This window comes from Coturnix japonica, chromosome 2 (genome assembly GCF_054131305.1).
Source record: "Coturnix japonica strain WE chromosome 2, WE-NBRP24, whole genome shotgun sequence".
Lineage (NCBI taxonomy): Eukaryota > Metazoa > Chordata > Aves > Galliformes > Phasianidae > Coturnix > Coturnix japonica.
Window position 1 is genome coordinate 137,542,182 of NC_140664.1, and position 19,612 is coordinate 137,561,793.

The 19,612-nt window shown below is 43.4% G+C and overlaps 1 protein-coding gene across 9 annotated transcripts in view; it reads left to right on the forward strand.

Annotated features, from left to right (window-relative positions):
- The window catches only part of OBSCN (obscurin, cytoskeletal calmodulin and titin-interacting RhoGEF), a 151,413-nt gene that overhangs the window by 115,732 nt on the left and 16,069 nt on the right, over positions 1–19,612 (forward strand). For all 9 annotated transcript variants that reach the window (XM_085539138.1, XM_085539139.1, XM_085539140.1 and 6 more), the window contains 9 exons: positions 13,558–13,770; positions 15,224–15,341; positions 15,607–15,740; positions 16,069–16,181; positions 17,005–17,173; positions 17,524–17,605; positions 18,241–18,441; positions 19,055–19,115; positions 19,481–19,558. In XM_085539138.1, coding sequence (XP_085395264.1) covers positions 13,558–13,770; positions 15,224–15,341; positions 15,607–15,740; positions 16,069–16,181; positions 17,005–17,173; positions 17,524–17,605; positions 18,241–18,441; positions 19,055–19,115; positions 19,481–19,558 — 1,169 coding nt within the window. The remainder of the gene's footprint in view (positions 1–13,557; positions 13,771–15,223; positions 15,342–15,606; positions 15,741–16,068; positions 16,182–17,004; positions 17,174–17,523; positions 17,606–18,240; positions 18,442–19,054; positions 19,116–19,480; positions 19,559–19,612) is intronic.

A 19,612-nucleotide genomic window follows, 5' to 3' on the forward strand; every position in this document is an offset into this window, starting at 1 on the left:
TTCAGTAGAGAAAATAGCCAAGGGACAATAGACGGTCGGTAGCTTACTGTTTTGAAGGGTGAGAGAGAGGACTAGGGTAGGCACAGGTCATTCCATGCCAACAAGCACTGTTGTCAGAGAGCTCTTCCTGATGCAAGTAGTTGTGACACAGGCAGTGAAAGCCAGAGGTTTGCCAAGATCTGTGGAATATTCTTTCCTTGTCGTCAGTGTTTTCATATTAACTCAGGATAATAACAAGAGTTCAAGTGTACTTTTGATGTGGTTTGAGTGTTGTTATCTGCATCCAAGTGAGAGACATCAAATATAAAGACCTCCTGACTCAAGCAGCAAATGCCCAGGGTCTGGAGAATAATACTCCAGGAAAATGATTCTCCACTCTCCTATTTTCTTAGCATTTTTCCCATGTTGTCCCTGTCTGAAAGATGGTCCTGGTCAGGATGGAGCGTTGTGTCAGCCCTTTGTAGACACTTGATAATGCATTGCTTTACATTAAGAGGATTCAGACACACCAGGGCATTAAGAGCAGTATCCAGATCTACGTATTCACTTGTTTTGGTTTTATGCTTGCTTTCAGCAAACAGCATTGCAGGGAGAATGGTGTTAGTAGAGCAACACTACAATTGTTTTGGTAGCATAAATCTTGAAGTACTTTAATGCTTTGTCCTTGCTGAGACAAGGAGAGGAAAATAACTTATATGCAGTATGTAGAGGAACATAAATTACTGTTAGGATGGCATATGTCCATGAAGTCTCCTTGTGCCAAGGCAGAAGATGCTATAAAAGCAAAGGTTGTAAAACAGCTCATGGGCTTACAAATGTTCAGCCCTGAATTAATCACGTGGTATCACTCCCACAGCCATAAACAAAAAGATTTTGGGAGCTTGTTGGAAGAAATGTAATTGGAGCTTGTTGTTATGAAATAGTCTGTGATTTGGTCTGTGATTTGCAATTGACTGAGCTTGGTAGTAAGGAAAGAAATAGATCCCTGAGTGACCTCTGGGGTGAAACAGTGGGAGCTGCTCCAAGCCAACCAAAGCAATGAGCAGGCTCACCATGATGGCTGTTCTGAGCAGATCGTATCAAGGATAAGTCTGGCACAGTACACTTGTACAAAGAGAGAGTTCATTGTGTCTTTGGGAACCAGTGACCACTGTGATCTACCTATTGAAAAATGAAGCTCATCTGGCAAAGAACAGGAGGATGGATGGATCTCAGGAAGGCTATTGCTTTCCATCCTTACAATCTTTTGTCCTTGTGAAAACTGGACTGTTTATAACTTCACCATGAGGGCTACATTACTGCTGTGCAGTTTTACTTCATCAGGAAATGGCCGCTATGCCTGTTTTCCAGTTGGTTCTGGGAAATGGCTATAATAAGAGACTCCCGAGGCACCCAAGAGGCTTTGGTTGCAATTGTGTTAGTTTTCATTCTCCTGCCTTTCCTGTACTGTGTATTACACCAGCCAAACCTACTGTCACAATTGAGATTCCATTAGTACAGTGGTTTACGGGCCCTGACCTGCAGCCAGTGATGGTTATCAGACCAAAACTTGGGATCTCAGAAGCAAAATTCTTGCCATTAGGTTTAAATTCTTAGTATGGAAATTTGCAGATCCATCGGAAGGATCAAAATCAAAAGGATGGAAACCACTGAACTAAAGGATCCCCTGACTTCTGCCTTAAGTCACACTTGGTTTTTGCACTGAAGTCAACGGAGAGTTGCTTTAAAAATCCTCTTTCTGTGGATATTTGAAGAATTTCAGACACTTTAAAAAAAAAAAAAGTAATGGAAAGAAGATCTGTCTCTTTGACTTCAAGTTGACTGTCTGCTTTGTGGCCACCCGCCTTGCTGCTTAACCTCCATTCAGCAAGTCTGACCCAGTGTGGGCTGGCGTGCTTTGGCATCCCTTTTTAACACGTTGTTATTGCTATTCCCTCATTCCACATTCACTAATTTGTCTGTTAATTTTCCCAATACAAACCCAGTGTTTCTGAGAGGTGCTGAATTTTCATCCGGGCAGGCAAGTCTAGGACAGTGAACAGAAGGGGAAAAGATGGGATATTCAAATGAAGATAAATAAAACCTTAAAGAAAAGTACCCAAAATCTAGCGCAGTTACAGCAAGGCAACAACCATCCCTATAGTTTTGCCTCAGTTCTCATGCAGAGCTTAGGGCAGATTCATTACCTTGTAGTCACCATTCCTGGAGGTGTTGGGGAAGCACAGAGATGCACTGAGGGACATGGTCAGTGGACATGGTGGGATGGGCTGGGGTTGGACATGAGGATCTCAGAGGTCTTCTCCAACCACAGTGATCCTATGATTCTACCTGACTTTTGATAACACCCCTCTTGCAAGCCAAATATCCTGAGGCTCTTAAATGTAAGATTGCTTTAAGTGCAGAGGAGCACTCAACCTCCCAGTTTAGGGAACTGTTTAATGCCCCTGAGATCCCCATTCTGGAATTGGCTTTAGCAGTTCATGTCAGATTTGTGCATCCTGTGCTATGGGTTCATCTCTGAGGTGTACGCACTATGCAGGGAAATGGGTTCAAGCTTCTGGGAGTGGGAAGAGTGGAATTTAAAATCTGTAAGAAAGGCCACGTTAGAAAACACCTTTTAACCATTCAGAGAAAACAGAGATGACTTCCATTCAAATATAGGCCTAAATGTTTCATAGCTCACAAGGCAGCGATTGAACACATTAACCAAGGAAGAGTCTGGCCCTACAGAAGCACTGGCTGACCCTAATGCTTACAGCTCTTAACCTGCTTCTCAGGGGCTCCTGCTTTGCAAAGCTGTTTTCCTACAATGCTATTTAACAAGTTGAAATGATAAATCCAGTGCTAAAATTTCCTCTCAGGAAAACAGGCCCAGATTCTCTCATCCTACTTTCATGTGGTTCTATCCTTTACAGAGGGCTACGTAAATCCTCCCTCACACCTCAGATGCAGCGCATACAAAATAGATGTTTTCTGCAGTGAACTGCAAGTCATCAGGACCCACTTGATCACTTGAAATAAGTTGTTCACAACAGAATTGATTCTCCCACTCTTTGCAATTTTAGGGCTTTTATTTTATTTTTTTCTTAATTTGCAGTTCACTTTGAATTTTACCAAATGGAAATCACCAGGCTGGCTACAAGGCTGCAAACCAATTGCTGGAAAAATTGTTTTGAGATTAAATTAAGTTTCTTAGAAACTTTTCTAGCTTATTCAAGAAGAGGTGGGGCTTGATGCTGATTTTTTTTTCCCAGATCTCACATAGGTTCGGCCATTCAGAATAGATTCTAAACAGTTTGGTTCTGTATCCCAATTTCAATCAAGCAGATAAATATTTTAGATATTAGGAGGAAGTTTCCCCCCCAGAGGGTGGTGACACACTGGAACAGGTTGCCCAAGGAGGCTGTGGATGCCCCATCCCTGCAGGCATTCAAGGCCAGGCTGGATGTGGCTCTGGGCAGCCTGGGCTGCTGGTTGGTGACCCTGCACACAGCAGGGGGTTGGAGCTGGATGAGCACTGTGGGCCTTTGCAACCCAGGCCATTCTATGACTTTGTAAGTTGGGGACCTTCTGAAAATCTCCATTAGCTCTTTACATGCTATCTTTTGTATTTTCAAAAACATCCTTTTGAACAAATATTTGCAAAGTCACTGAATCTTCTATCATTTTTTTTCTGTATCTTGGCATGCCTTACAAGATTCTAGCTCAGCACGGGGCAGGGCTCACAAGAGCTGCACACGCTAGAGCAAAAGGGAAGGAGCAGGTGTAAGTGTGCTACAGGGCTACCTCTGGGCTTCCTACAGATTTTTGATGCTCATTCTCTGTTCTGATGATTTTCGTTATCATTGTTGTCAGCTGGGATTTAGCACCTAGTCCACAGTAGGAAGAGTTTAGTGTTCTGGGGAAACTCTTCAAGTAAGTGAAAGCACAGTTGAAAGCATTTCAGCTTTCCAGGATTTCCCATCTCAAAGCATTTCCAGGTTTATTACACTATCATTACTGTATTACAGGGAAAGGAAAAAGGTAAAAAATGCAGTACCTTGTCTTCTCTATTTGGCCTTCCAAACAAAAGTCAGGATCTCCCAGTAGCAAAAAACAAAACAAAACAAAACAAAAGAACCAATAGTTTTTGCAATATTGTTCTCAACACAGTAGTTATTAGCAAATCTAAATTACTCTGTTCAAAGAGCATTTGAATCCTCAGTCTTGGTCATAAAGGTGATGCTGGAAATAACCACAGAAAGCATGGATGGGATGGTACAGGCATTTTTTTTTTACTCCTGTCTATTTTGATTAACTGAGCAAAGTTAATTTCATCATTTCAGCTTTTGCCTCTCTTTAACCCCATGCTGTTCATACTGTTTTCTTTGTAGTCACTGAACAAGAGACTAAAGTGCCCAAGAAAACCATCATCATGTAAGTGCTGATTATTTTTGTTTCGTTTTGTTTTCTGGTAACATTTGTGTTTTGCCTTGCTGCCTCTGCATGATCCAATAACAAGCTCGTGTTTATTGGCCATGCAAGTGTGTTCACCCCTATCCCACCAGATCTGATGGTATTTTGTGTTATGCAAAGTAACCACCCAAAAAACCTAACTATCCCTTCCAAAGAAATAGCAACATTGCAGCTAGACAGAGAACAGGCCACATTTCTGTGAGGGCACAATACAAGAAGTAGTTCCACTGGATATTGCAGGAGATGCACGAGAGCTCAAGAAGGTACAATCTGCCTCAGAGCTTTGAAATAAACCAACGCTGGGAACTGGCTACTGAAAAAGATACACAAACACAACAGATACAGCCTACGATGTTTTTTGTGTGGGATCTCATCAGCTGTTAAAATCTTTAAGTATCTTCTTTCTTTGAAGTAAAGTAACATAAGCTAGGGCGTAACTAAATTGTATGGTTGCTGGAAGATTGTCCTTACATGTTAGATTGTCAGAGTACCTTCAAGGAATTCAACTTGTGTCCTGTTTGCCACAGGTGACAAGGGAATAAGAATTTTAGGGAAATGCATTTCCACAAGAGCCATTATTTTGCTAAAACCAGCCCTTGGCTTGGACATGACTCTATTAGTTGCCTTATTTAGAAGTAATTTTGTTAAATGATGAGGCAGATTTGTGAAACAACAGCTAAGATACGACTCAGCAAGTGCTTTATCTTTCCTTCTTTCTATTATTTTCTGTGATGACTATCAGTTATCATCCATGCCCATCTGTACAAAGCCATGGCCCCACAACCCAGCAGCTTCTACCCTGAGCAGGCGCTGAGTAGGCAGAGAATGGGAAGGATGAACAAGACTTAGGTCTGCCTTTGGCTAATTTCCTTGACTTAACAATTTGAGTCATAAGGTTTTTTTAACCTTTCAAATGCCAGAAAATGAAGGTTCAGGGCTCAGTTTTCCACTGGGTAGCAGAACAGTGGCACATTTCTTGATATCACATTCAGAAACAACCCAGGAAAGTCCCGAGAAGGAAGCAATCTTTCAGCCAGACCATGAATGAAGCTTAGTAAATCTCACCTTCCTACATCTCTGCACCTGGAAACCACCTGGAAAAAGGCTTTTTTTCACATTTCCCCTCAGTAAGCTAATAGCAGACCTTCCCCCTTTATGATTTCAGATCAGAAGAAGCAGCATTACTATTGGTTGATTAAATAATATCAAAATAATGCAAAATACCATCAGATAAGCTGACTTCTAAATTTCTAACATGTTGTGTTGGACAGCTCAAAAAGTGATTCTTAAATTAAGGGCTGCAGCCCCAGCAGGGGCTGGGTTGGTACCTTTAAGTGTGGGATCTTAGAACAAGGTTGAGAGTTGGACTAGATGATCATAGTGGTCTTTTCCAACCCCAATGATTCCATGATTCTAAGGGAACTTGTCCTCCCTTTGGTGGTAGGATGGGGTCATGAACTCATCTGGGAGGCCCTCAGCTCGAATGAGAATGGTGGTGGAGTAAGGTTTGGGAACAGCTTGTTAAGGGCATGTTGCAGCTTCCCAAACACAGCAAGATGAGAAACAGAAGCTTCTTTGAAATTACCATCAGGAAATAAATCAACAGATAATTTAGATACAAGACTGAGCAATGCCCCTGTAAATCCCAGAGGCAAAAATAGTATTGTAACTTCGCAGTGTAGAGCTAAGTCTAGCACAAACACAAGTGGTTTCATTTGTATCTGTATCAGAAGGGACTTGGCTTTGGATAATTCAGAAAGGCACTGTGGTTATGGTGAAGGATCTGCAGAACACTGTCAGCAGACAAGATCAGAGTGAGAAGGCAGAGCAGAAAAGTGATGGCAGCTTGTGGGAAAGAGCAAAGCAGGAGCAGATGAGCCTAGTCAGGTGTGGTGCTGAGGCTGGTGAGGGAAAAAGGAATAAAAGTTATTGCTTTTATACATAATTGCTCCTTCCTGGATCTGATGATTGTCTTTATCCTTCAGTCTGTTCTGGATTTTTATTTATTTATTTATTTATCTATTTATTTGTTATTCCAGTCTTTGTTGCTTGGAGGTAGAATGAAAATCTCAGGGCAGAAACAAAATTAGCATTACCTCTTAGCTCCACTTTACCTTTTAGCAGTCACCTCTGCAGCAGAACATCAGATTCCTTACACTTGCAAATCAAACTCTGTCTTTACCTTCAGGTTTATTCCATGTAAAAAAAACGACGCCAAAAAATTCTGCAGGAAAACTGCATGTTGAACATAAAAATTAAGAATGTTAAAATCTGACCATGGATGTTCCCATCCTCAGATGCATTTAAGGTCAGTTTGCCATGGGATGGGAGTAGACAATTGTCTTGATACAAGCAGAATATATATCTGCTATATATAGAATATATATATCTTTGATATCTGTGCAAAGGTGGTGAGAAATCCCAACCACACTGGATAACTTGAAGAATATAAAGACCAGCAGAATCACTCTGAGAAATAACAACTAGGCATTCAAGATTGATCTGGTGTTCCTATATCTGTTGCTGATAGTAGGATCAGGCTGTGTCTGCAGTTACAGTACTAAGAAGAGTAAATTTAAGTGTATTTTGGCATAGCTGAATTCTGCAGGAAGCATTCTAACTTTCCTGGCTTCCAAATGCTTAGTGCCCTTTCAGTATTACTATTCTGCCCGTGAAAAAGAATATCTCTAGCCTAAAATAAATCTTTAATCAATGAAACAGAGATAGGATAGACTTACTAAAAGAGAGGACATTACTGACCCTACTGTAATAAAAAACATTTTACCATTTTGTTTGACCAAGCCTAGATCTTACCCATGGACATTTAGGAAACGGGTAAACTAGAGTGATTAAAGCTCTGGGTGAGTAAAACCCTTGGGTGCCACTGCTCTTTGGGCACAAAGTAGGTGTTCACTGCAAGCACGTGAGATGTAGTAGTGTCCAGAAGACCGTTTCTTGTCTGGACATATATTTGTGCACACAGGGAGGCTGAAAGAGCTGGGATCCTCTTTGGGCAAAGAGGTTTTGGCTGATTCAGTGAGTAAGCAGTGGTGGGCATGTGGGTGTGTGTGTTGTGTGTGTGTCCATTCCAAAATGACACGCTTCACCCAACGCTGGAGTGCTCCTAAGACTAACCCCACTATAGCGCCTTGATCGACACTGGCATGTGCAAATGGAGCGTGGCTCTCTAAAAGTCTTGTCTTCCTGCCAACTCCATTTCAACTCTTTCCCTCATCAGAGAAGAGACGATAACTACTGTGGTGAAGAACCCAAGGCAAAGGGGAAGGGTTTCTCCTGCCCGTTCTTCTTCAGGCCATTCACCTTCCCGCTCCCCAAGAGCGGAGCCAACTCCAGAGCCAGTTTTTGTCTCAAAGATCAGGCAGCCTGTCCACAGGCATGAGCAAGAGGCGACCTCAAAGTCTGCTGTCCCAGTGCTTTATGTCACAGAGCCAGAGGACAGGCAAGGAGCAGCAGCAAGAGAGGTCACCGTGGAGACCAAGGTGGAAGAGCAAAAGCCCAAGTGGGTTGAAGTGGAAGAAATAATTGAATTCAAGGTGAAAAAATCACCAAAGCCTGTAAGGAAAAGAGGATCTTCCCCAGTAAAACAAGAAAAAGATGACTCAGGGGTGTTAACATTCACTTTTCCCAGCTCAAGGCCAACGCGTTCCCCAGATGATGATCCAAATACAAACAATTCCAACAATAAACTGGTGGAACAGTCAAAATCTTCTTTGCCTCAGGAAAGTCTCTCTGAAGTCAATATCCAGCCTCTGGTGTATGCAACGGATCAGGAAGGACCTCAAGGCAGTAACGAAGACAGAAGCTCCCCGTGTGAGTTGGAACAGCTAGGAAATAGCTCCTGTACTGATTGTGGATCTGAAGGAAAGAGCTGCCCGCAGGAAACAAGTGAGCACTGTGGAGAAAGGGTTGCTTCCCCACTGCTTGCATGTGGAGGTGAGCCTTTGAGCTTCAGGTTTGAGACGGCTGCGGCAGATGAGCACGGAATTCTCTTCTCATCGGTGAGGCCAGAGGTTGAAGAAGTGGATGAGTTAGACACGTCATGGCCTGTTGAAGAGGGGATGCCCCAAGTGGTTGAAGATGTCCTTCCAGAAGAGGAGAATGTCATTATAGTTGATGAACCAGAGGAACTACAGACGGAAGACATCAGCACCCGGAACCTCAAAATTTTAACCCATAATGGCAAAATGTTGACTTTGGAGGATCTTGAAGATTACGTTCCCGGAGAAGGCGAGACTTACAGATGCAATGAGAAGAACCATAAAACAGACAAACCCTGTGAGATCTCTGTGCTCCAGACAGAGATCAACGAGCCCACCATTGGAAAGCCAGTGCTGCTGAACCTGGGGAGACCCGTGGTTTCTGAGCCCAGGCAGAGATTTTTCACCACACTGGAGGAGCACATTCCAGGGAGCGTGTTCATCTCCACATCTCGAGTAACTGGTGTGCAGTCCGTAGGCTCTTCCAACATCTCCATCCATGTAAGTGATGCCTGCATGGAGGTGAAGCCCGGGGTGCATGCAGCAGCTCCCTCTGCTCCCTCCTTCACTGTGAAACCATCTTTCTGCACTGAAGTCCAACTCTCGGCAGACAAAGAGCAGTCGAGCTTTAAAACTGAAGTTTCCACAAGAACTCTCAGCTATGGGACTGTTGGTGAGCCCGTCACATTGCACATCAGCACAGAAGACCTCTCCCAAAGCTGAGCAGAGACAAGCATCAGTTTCAGCGCAAGAGGAAGCAGTGTTTTAGAACAGCAACAACAAAAACAACAAGAAATGATCGTAATTTTTGTGGGTGAGGGGGAATTGGTGGGAATGATAACAAGGTAATGTGTACAAGGGAAAATCTTTGAGTAAAGTATATTTAGCTATGAGCTTTTCCAGTCTTAAAGGGAACACGTCTGTCAGATCAGTTTGTAATTGTAAAAGCTTTGATCGAGGTGAACATATATCATTCCATAGAGGAGCTGCAGGGGTAGGCTTAGGAAAAGCCTGATTCTACTACCTGTAACACAGATACACACAGATAAGTGCTTTTTTAGTTCACGAACTTAAGAATTATTTTAAGTGCCAACCTGTAAATGACAGCATGGCAAGGGGTGAAAGAATCGATGCTTTCCAGCATCCTCCAGCAGCAGCATGGGAGGACTGTTCCCTGCTAAAGCCATCTCCTGTCACTGCATGCACCAGAGGTCACAGAACTCCACACTGCTTTGACTCAACACTTCTGACACCATCAAAAATGTCTTCCTAAACCTTTCAGCTTGAACAGCTTGGTTAAATTATCATGAATTTCTGATAGAGGAAATATTGCATTTGCACGGAACGCAAAGGGCTGCTCAGACCTTCCAGTTGAAATCCTGACTTGGCTGAAGTCAGCGGTCCCAGCGGCTCTGACTTGAGGAAGCCAAGGATTTCGTTGCTCTCTTCCACCTTAAGGAAAACTACAAAAAAGACCATCTTTAACAATGACTGCTGTTTACAAATCCACAATAGGTGTAGGTTTCAGTTTTTCTGCGTACCACCATAGTGGGTTTATAAACCGTATGTTTTAAAATGTAGGTTCACCTATTGTGCAGCAGAAGATTAAAGCGCTGCACAGAATTACTTCTGCAACTGTAATCAAATGTAAATGCATACAAAGAACCACAGATGAGGTCTTCGTCAATGTATACTACTGGAAAAAATAATCTGGTATATTTGGTCTCCTGTTTGTGCCAGTGGTGAAACTTTACTGTTAGCAGATGAATGTCTCCTGATGTGCCAGAAGGAATTCACCATTGAGCTGCAGCAAAGTAACAGGAGCACAAACAGTTAAAAAAGAAGAAAAAAAAAAGTAGGAAAAAAAAAAAAGAACAAAACCAAAGAAAACCACAAACAGATCCTTACCACAACTACCTGGTTGAAAAATACATTTATTTGTAGTAAATTGGGCTTCTTGGCAGCACCACTAATTGCTTTGTGTTACTAAAGCAGTGTATGTTGGATCACATTGCAGAGGTCACCTCGCTGCTTTCTGAGGAGTTTCTCTGCAGCTTTGCAGCCAGATTGCTACTTGTGAGGCTCAGATGCACTGGGCATGGCCCATTCCTGTTGGCTTCCCTAAAATGGATATTACACAGAGAGCTTCAGCACATTGCTCAGCCCTGGAAAGAAATGATCTGAAAGGCCCAAACAGTGGTCCAGTTGAAGTCAACTGGAATCTGTCATTGATCTCAGTAGGACCAAGCACTGGCCCTCTCTATCCAATGGAGGTGTGGGGTGAGGAGTCCTGACACCTTATCCCAGCTGAGTTGCATGGCCACGCTGTAATAAAAATGTTTGCATTTAGATGGAAAAGGGAAACCAGAAATGCTCTCAGATGCAGCTTCCAGCTGGCATGAATAGAGAGGATTACTGAGTTATTGCCTTGGGAATGTTGGTGTGTGATGCTCTGTCTCAGTGTTTCCCAACTAGGTAATGTTGTGAAGCTTGTTCTGGAGTCCAGGCATTATTCCTGCAAACAGGGACTGAATTTACAAGAGGTGCTTGTAGAAAATAATGCATTATTTTCTTCTGTGGCTGAACCTTGTTCACGTGGTGACAAAAATGAATGCATTTCTCAGCCTTTTGTTTTTCAAGATCCAAACAGGATACCTTGTGTAATACCATGTGCACTACCCTCAAGATAGAGGGCGCTCTCCTAGTGATTACATGCGGTGAAAGAAATGAAACCTCTTTAGTGTTACTCTCCTGTTTTTGATAAGAGCTCCTTGGTTTATACTCTTTGTTTTATAAGTAAGCAATATAACCTGTGCTTCGTTTATATACTGCGCTCTGCATTGGAAAGCAACAAACATACAACAGGGAAATCCTTCTGAAAATGAAAATGTTTTGTATCAGGCCTGATTCTGATCTCAGCTGTTCAAGTATCTATTCAGAATAACTCCACAGCAATAAGTGGATTTCTTTTGGATTGCGGTTGGACTGGATCATCTTGGAGGTCGTTTCCAACCTCTATGACTTACTGCTGAGAAAGGAATTTGCTCTATAGTGGTCTCTTAAAGCATATTCTTGCCCAAAAGATAGTAAAGAGTTCTGAAGAGATGTGGAGGTTCTATCTGATGTGGTTGATGCTCAGGTATATACTTTTTTAAAGAAGCTGGAAAACTGCAGTTCTGGCAGTCTTAGTAAATATATATATTTGTTTATTAGCTCGAAGCAATTAACATCTGCTTACACTTTCATTTGAAAACCTAAGCAAAAGAAAATTGATCAAAATGAATGTCTGAAATCTTTCATGGAGCTTTGTTCACAAAATGAAAGGTTTCTGAGAAGTCCGTTATGCACATTCAAAATATTTTCCTAGAGATTAAAAATGATGCTTGTAAGTGATTAAACTGTGTAGATAACTAACGAGACGTGTGGGGGTTTATTTCTTGTAGACGAAAACATGCAGCTGTTTAAAAAAGAAGCTAAATTAATACAAGAAATGTTTTACCATAATTCCTGCAGGTAAATGGATGTTAATAAAGTGGAAACTTCAGTTTGCTTGAGATTAAAAAAACAACAAAAAAACCCAACAAATGCAAGATGCACTGTTAGATGCTGAGTTGATATCAATAAATGTCTTGCATCGGCTGCCTCTAAACTTGCTGGATTTCTGTGTTCTTCTCTGTTCTCTGCACCTGATACTCCATCCCCTCATCAGCTTCTCCCCTCAACTTAAGCAGGAGTGTATCTGCAGCCAAAGGACTGTAATGCATCCAGGTTCTGGCTGCCTTTTTTATAGACAGTTCCAGAAGTGTTGAAATGGAAGAAGCTCTTTTGACAGACGCTTCCAGTTCAGCTGCAGGAGCAAATAGTTTTGAACAGTTCTTGCCTTCTTGGGTCCTCTGAGGCTGATTTGGAGGCTTAAAACCCCAAACCTCAAAACTTGCTTTTCCCATCAAACAAACCCACCAGAAATATTCCATCATCATGGAGAGGACACTGAAAACAGAATAAAATCTAGACATTCTGGAGGCATTCAAGGCCAGGTTGGATGGGACCCTGGGCAGGCTGATTCATTGGTTGGCAGGAGGATTGGAAGTAGGTGATCTTTTTGGCCTCCTCCAACGGCTTGGGTTGGAGTTAGATTCAATGACTCTATGTCTAGAAAGGGGTCTTACCCAAACAGGTTTTCCTGCTAAGATCTATCGTGGGAATTCACTTTCTCAAGGCTGAGAAAGAAGCATAGTTGAAACAGAGCTGCAGGGCATACTGTATGTGAATGGCATGAACTAAGTCAGAAGCATCTGTGTGCAAATACTCTCACTTCTTTCTTTCAGCAAGCTCTCAATCACTCTCCCTGCATCTTGGCCCATAGGCTTGCAGAGCTGTGCCCACTGGCACTTACACAACTCCACACATAAGGCTGTTGCCTACTGGGAATCAGTTCCTGGTATGGCTGGAAAACATTTTTTCTGCTCCAAGAATGCAGTTGGATTTATTTTTTCTTCTACTTGGGGAAAACACATTTTTATTCACATGGGAAGTATGTTTAAAGTAATAAAGGCTTGGGCAACCAGAATGGGATGTCTAAAGCAGAGCTGTATACTGCATACACAACTGACCTTGCCTCTACAGCTGGCTTGCAAAAGCACCATCAAGTGCCAGTTTCAAAGTCTGATCTGTCAAGCAAACCTGAATACCTCAAAGTAGGACAAATACGTTCTCCTGCAAGCAGTGCTTCAGGGCCTTCTATGCCATCCTTCCTTGCAGGCTCAGGAAGCAGCAGCCCTTCTTCAATGGGCACTGGTGAGTCTGCTAAGTGCTCCTTCCTCCTTCCCCTTCCCTGAGATAATGACCCCAGTGGAAGTATATCTGCCCAACCAGACAATATATGGTCAAGCCAGGAAACAAATCCAACCTTCCACTGTCTGGGGGTGTCATTGTCCTGGTGGGGTCTGTCTGTCTGAAGTCTGTGTGCCTGTCTCCTTATTGTGAGCTCTAGGAGGGGGAGAAGGGTGTGATGACAGATACTCCATCTGACTGCAATATGTTGCATGCTGCCACTGCTTTCTGTTTGCGCCAAAGAGAGAAAAGCTGTTCTTCTTGTCTGTAGGAAAACCATCCCCACAGTCAGAGCTGGAGACCTCTGTCCAGGCCTCCCTTCAGCGTGCTGATAAGGAGATCAAGACAGCTCTGAAGAAGCTCGTGGACTCGGCATCGCTGCTCGTGACTCTTCCCCCGGACACACGAGGAGGCGGCCATGGAGCAGTTGGGCCTCTGCTGCTCCATGAAGCCAGCACCCAAACCCAGGCTGCTGGGGGGCAGGGTAGGTCTGGAATGAGACTGGAAGATACTGCGTGGAGATTGATGAGGACAAAAGAGGTTGAACGCAATTTCTTCCCCCACCCCCTCACCCCCCACTCCCTCGCCCCAGCTTTGGTTCAGCAACTGCCCAAAGTGAAAGAGAGGAATTTTTTCTACATATAGTCTTATAACCTTTATTTTTTTCCTTTTTTCCTTCCCTTTTTCACTTTTTTTCCCCGACTCCCTTTATTTCCTTGCTTGCCATTTTTTAGCCCTGTCGCGGTCACAGAAGTAATTTGATTTTGGATGTGCTGGGGTGGGGAAGGGCTGTTGATTTTCTCATTGTCTGCCAAAAGCGAGCTGGAAATTCTAAATCCCTTTACCAACTGCCAGAGAATGTACAGCACGCTGGGCACAGCAAGTTCCCCTGTGGTTCCTTGGCCCTGGAGTTGAGCAGACCCCTCAGCCATTAAGCGATTAACGCCAATGATGTGTGTCACAATGTCTTCAGGTTTCACATATTCATGTTGTTCTTACGGCATGTGAGCAAGCTGCAGCCCCGCTGCTCTCCCTCCTGCTTCTGCCACAGCAACTTGTCTGTTTGTGTCAAGTCAGAGGATCTGGCCTCCTCCAACGTAAACCTAAATGGACAACGTCACACAGCCCACAGCCCTCAAATTAAGATGTGGTTTCCAAAAAAAAAAAAAAAAAAGAGAGAGAAATTTTTGCCTAAAGCTGTAGGAGAATGGAAGCATTTCATGGAGTTAGACCAACAATAACAATAAAAATGACAGGGCTTCAATTTTTATTATTTATTTATTTTTCTCCTTTTTCATGGGAAGTCATCCATGCAAATAATCCTGTGGTGAAGCAGACTCGAAAATCATCAGGACTAAAATGTGAAATGGATTGCATCTTTACTCTCAGCTGCAGAGAGAACAGAGTAGCGCAGGAGATTCTGCAGTCCTTTCACTTGAGGCAACCAGTCAAGTTATTCATAGGGGCGTTATTCTAATAAGAGGATGACTTGGCAGTCATCTCACTCATCTCATGTGAATAAAAAGAAGGCAAATACTTTGATAGCGCTGGTAGCCAGAAAGCCCCAATCCATCCCCTACCCAGATGGGATCTTTGACCCTGTTTCCTTCTTGTTCCTACTGACCACCTGTCCTACCTGTGTCTGCATGTTTCTCCTTATAGAATAAGTCATGTTGCCAGTTTTTTTCTCCATTCAGCCTCCCTGCTGTTATTCAATGTCTTTGCTCTATGTGGTCATCTCAAATGGGCTGAATTCTCCTTTTATCTTCAACAATAGCACTCAGCTGAGTGCTATGATTCTATGATGGCACTCAGCTGAGGCCAGAAGGATTCCATCCTGATGCAAAGCAAACTAGATATGGCTTCACAAGTTGGCTCTGGTTTTCAGGTGTGCCCTCATAGCTGATACGTCTAACTTTCCTGATTTCTGCTACCAGAGAAAGCACAAAGGCAGATTCCAGCTGGAGAACCAAGCATTCCAATGCCCAGCCTTTCCCATGAGGAGACATCTGCTGGAGCTGGAAGCACTCAGGAGCGCACTGTTCCCATTTCCAGGTAAACATACATTCTGATACACGGATTTTGCTCTGTAGGGATGCTGGTGGAGACTTGAACTCATTCTTGTCTTTCTGCATTGCACAAGAAGGGTGTAAAATATTGGAGAGAAATGAACTCTGCCAAATCAAAATTGTCCCCATATTAATTTTAAGTAAATATCAGTTAGTCTGGTGGTTAAACACATCGTTCAATGGCAAGGTGTAATCTTGTGGCTCTGCAGTTGTGTGACTGTGTCTTCCTTTTCTCTTTGGCTTCATGAAAGAACACCACCAGCTGAGGGGACGGGAGACTGGTACAGGAGAGAAGGGGATGTGGTCTGGGACGTACACAGAGAAGTTTATATTGAGACCACGGAGAGAACCTGTGTGTATAAGACTGAGGAGAAGACCCCAACAAGTAAGGAGGAGCCTTGTCTCTATTTCTCAGGTCCTTTGACTATCATTGCCTTCCCTTCGGGTGACATCACTCACTGACTGTGGTTTTGTTTGAAATAATTCAATTTCTACACCAGTAGCTATTAAACAAAAAGGTAATGTGTAAGCATGAAGAAGCCTAAAAGTAACGCCACCATAAAAAACCCCAAACATAACGCTGTGATATCTCTTGATCTGACCTTAAGTCAGTATCACACCCTGGATCCAGACTTGGGTCACTGAACCTACATCAGCACAGCGTGAACAAAGTTGTGGTACGGTGAGTACAGCAAAACATTGTGTCTCACCAGGTCCTCCCTATATGCAAGTGACAATAGAGGATGTGCAGGTGAATTCCGGAGAGCGTGCCAAATTTCAGGCAGTCATTGAAGGAACCCCTCCACCTACAGTTCTGTGGTTCAAGGTAAGGGCAGAGGCTTCCCTGGCTGAGAATAAGGACCACAGAAAGGGCTGCAAAATAACAGTTCTATGGGGAAAGCCTTTTTGTTTTGTCATTCTACAGCTCCTAAGCTGAATCTTATCTGCAGATGTTTCCTCTTTTAAATTAGCTGCAGTTCTCCCTGCAACCACCACGTTTGAATTTTGCCTTGAGATGATTCCAGCATCACTGGGGCTCCTTCCACAAGATCATTTTGGGAACATATGTAGGCAAGAAGGGAGGTCGGTGTCTGTCTGAGAGCCATCGGGGTGTGTGCTGTCATTTTTAGGGTCAGGAATGGGATTAAGAATGGTTTACTCCAACTGTCAACATGACTTTCAGGCTTTGCGTCTCTTCCGTAGTTACTTGGTAAACTGAGTGCAAGTAAATAATGCAATAGAGAGTATGGAAAATCATTTAGAGAGCATGGAAAATCATTTGTCATTCCCCAGAATATTATTTCCCCCCCCAGATAATGCATCGCTGTTAAGTCTGCCTGTATTAGATTTCATCTGACATCTCCCTGCCCAGTCAAGCAGGCTTGGAATGCTGGAAAAGCCAAAGAATAAATCACATCACCTGGGGATCTCTCCCCAGCCCTCATTCTAATGCATGGGCTCTGAAATAGAAATGTTGTATGAGCAGAGAAACATTTAGCCACGGGGTCTTCTTCAGCCTGCATTTTGTTAGTGACTTTTGCTAGATGGAAAGGTCTGTGTTGTAGCTCTGCTCTTCTTTCTCATTTCTTGAATAAATGTCTGTTTCCATCTTGGTTTTCCAGTAACAAAAAGTGGTTCCATTCTTTCAGGGCACTACACTGCTGACAGACAGCGTTAGGCTCCATCAAGGGAAGGCAGGAACGACCTATTTCTTAATCCTTGAAAACGCTGTGCCTGAAGATGGTGGTGTTTATACCTGTGTGGCCAAAAATGCAGGAGGGGAGGTTTTGTGCAAAGCTGAGCTGGTTGTACATGAAGGTAACACCGTCCTTTGAGCTGCATGAGTTGCTTCAGTAACCTCTGCAGGGTGAACTCTGTCATCACCTTCCTTTGGCACCCATGTGGCATCTGCCATGTGTTCCAGCTTAGCATTTGCATGTTAGCAGCATGACGTGATGCACTATGAGGGGAAATCTGCCAATGACCTGCGTAGAATAAATGAGCTGGGTTTTTGTGTTTCTTTTATCTCTGCTTGAGACTATATGGGCTGCAGAAATGAGTATGGCCACACCATGGTGATCACGTTGTGTAATCCAGCAGCTACACCAAACTCTTGCCTTTGTACACTATCTGAATATTAACCTTTATATTTTTCTTCATTTCCAAAGTGAAGAAAGACCAAGCAGCAAAGAAAGTGGCCACCCGGAGAAAGCTCCATTCCCTGTATGAGGTTAAGCAGGAGATTGGAAGGTAAATGAATTTTCCAGCATCCAACATTTTTCGATATCCAATTGCCCACCTGAGCTGCCGAGCAGCAGAACAAGTGGCAGAACCACAGCTAAATCCAAGAGGAAGATTGCCCTGATACAGGGGTGCTGGGAACTCTGCTCTGAAGTTTCTGACAGGTTGGGAGAGCCCATGGAGGTCACTCCAGCTGATAAAATGCTTGGGGGTTTTCAGGTCGTGTTGAGTGACATGGCCTATGGTGATCACAGGGATGGTTGGACTAAATGATCCCATTGGTCTTTCCAACCTTAATGATTCTATGAGTGGGTGCCCTTGTATGGACCTTGGGCAATACTAAGCTCAATAGTCCACAGCAATGGAGATACCGGCACCGTGTCCATCTGAGAGATCTGAGAGCATAAGCCTCTGTCAGCACACATCTGGAATAGGTTTTCCTTCAGTGGGAACTTGCTGCTTAGTTTTGGAAGCAGCCAGGAGAGGGCAATAGCAGCACGCACATAGGGAAATCACAGCTGTGCGGGAGAATGTGAGCCCTGAGCAGCAGGAGCTGTCATTGCTGGGGCATGGGAAGGTCCTCACCTGCTGTGCAAGGGCTTTGAAGTGAGGCTGAGCCGGGCTTGTCCTCTGATTCTGCACAGGGGCTGCTTCAGCTTTGTGAAACGAGTTGTACACAAAGGGAACAGAGTGTCGTGTGCTGCCAAATTCATCCCTCTGCGAAGCAAAACGAAGGCTCGGGCGCATCAGGAGAGGGATATTCTCTCCTCCCTGTCCCACGACAGGATTACCAGGCTGCTGGATCACTTTGAAACACGGAAAACCCTGATTCTGATCTTGGAGTTGTATCCTTTTCTGTGCTGCTTCTTCAAGGAGGCTGGAAAGTAATGGGCAGGTATCATTTATTAACTAGCTGTGCTAATAAGCAATTCCTAAATAAAAAAAAAATAGCAATTTAGCTTCTGGATGCTGGGAACCTCCTGAGAAACACAACCTGAGGCTCTCCAGGCAGGCAGGCCTTCACATAAACACCACTAAATAGGACACATTTCAGAGCAAAACGGCCACTTTGTAAGTGAGAAGGGAAGATGGGGTGCTGGGACTTGGGAGAAGAGATGAGCCAACATTGCAGGCTGGAGACACAAATCCCCAGACACAGCTTCTGGTCATTGAGTGCCATTGGTTTTGATGCAGAAGCTTTGCTTAAAGACTTGGAACAGCATAGGCTGTGTCATTGAGAGATCAGCATAAGCAAAGCCAACCTTGCCCTTCTGGGGGGCAACCACGATCTCTGGAGCCTTGAACATGTTTCAAGAGATGTGGCACTGAGGGACGTGGTCAGTGGGCACAGTGGGGATGGGCTGGGGTTGGACTTGGGGATCTTAGAGGTCATCTCCAACCTGGATGATTCTACGAGTCTATATCTGTGGTTCTGTTTTATCTTAACACTGTTGTGAGATGCTCCAGCGAAGAGCTCCTCGACCGTCTGTTCAAGAAGAGTGTGGTCACTGAAGCAGAGGTAATCTTCCCTTCTCATTTCAGTGCCCAAAGTCAGTACAGAATAACGCTCATCCACATTTTCTATTTCCAGTGTGAGAAGTATATTCGAATTAGCGATAATCTGTCTCTCTGTATCTTCATTTCCTTCATCTCCTGAGAATCATACATAAAACCACTTCCTTTCAGTCTCCAAACCAAGATCTGAAATGAAATGGTGGTTTCTCAGGTGGTTTTTGTTATTCTTATATCTAAACTTTATCTAATATTAATATTCAGGAGCTTAATGACCTGTAGCTAAAAAATGGATATATATATACATACATACATACACATTATATATATATATATAATCCATATATATATATATATATTTTTTTTTTTCAGGTGAAATTGTACATAAAGCAAATTTTGGAAGGAATCAATTATCTTCATGACAACAACATCCTTCATTTGGACATTAAGGTAACATGCAGAAGCAAGTCTAGTTTGCTATAGCCTCTTGTTGGCTTAGGTATT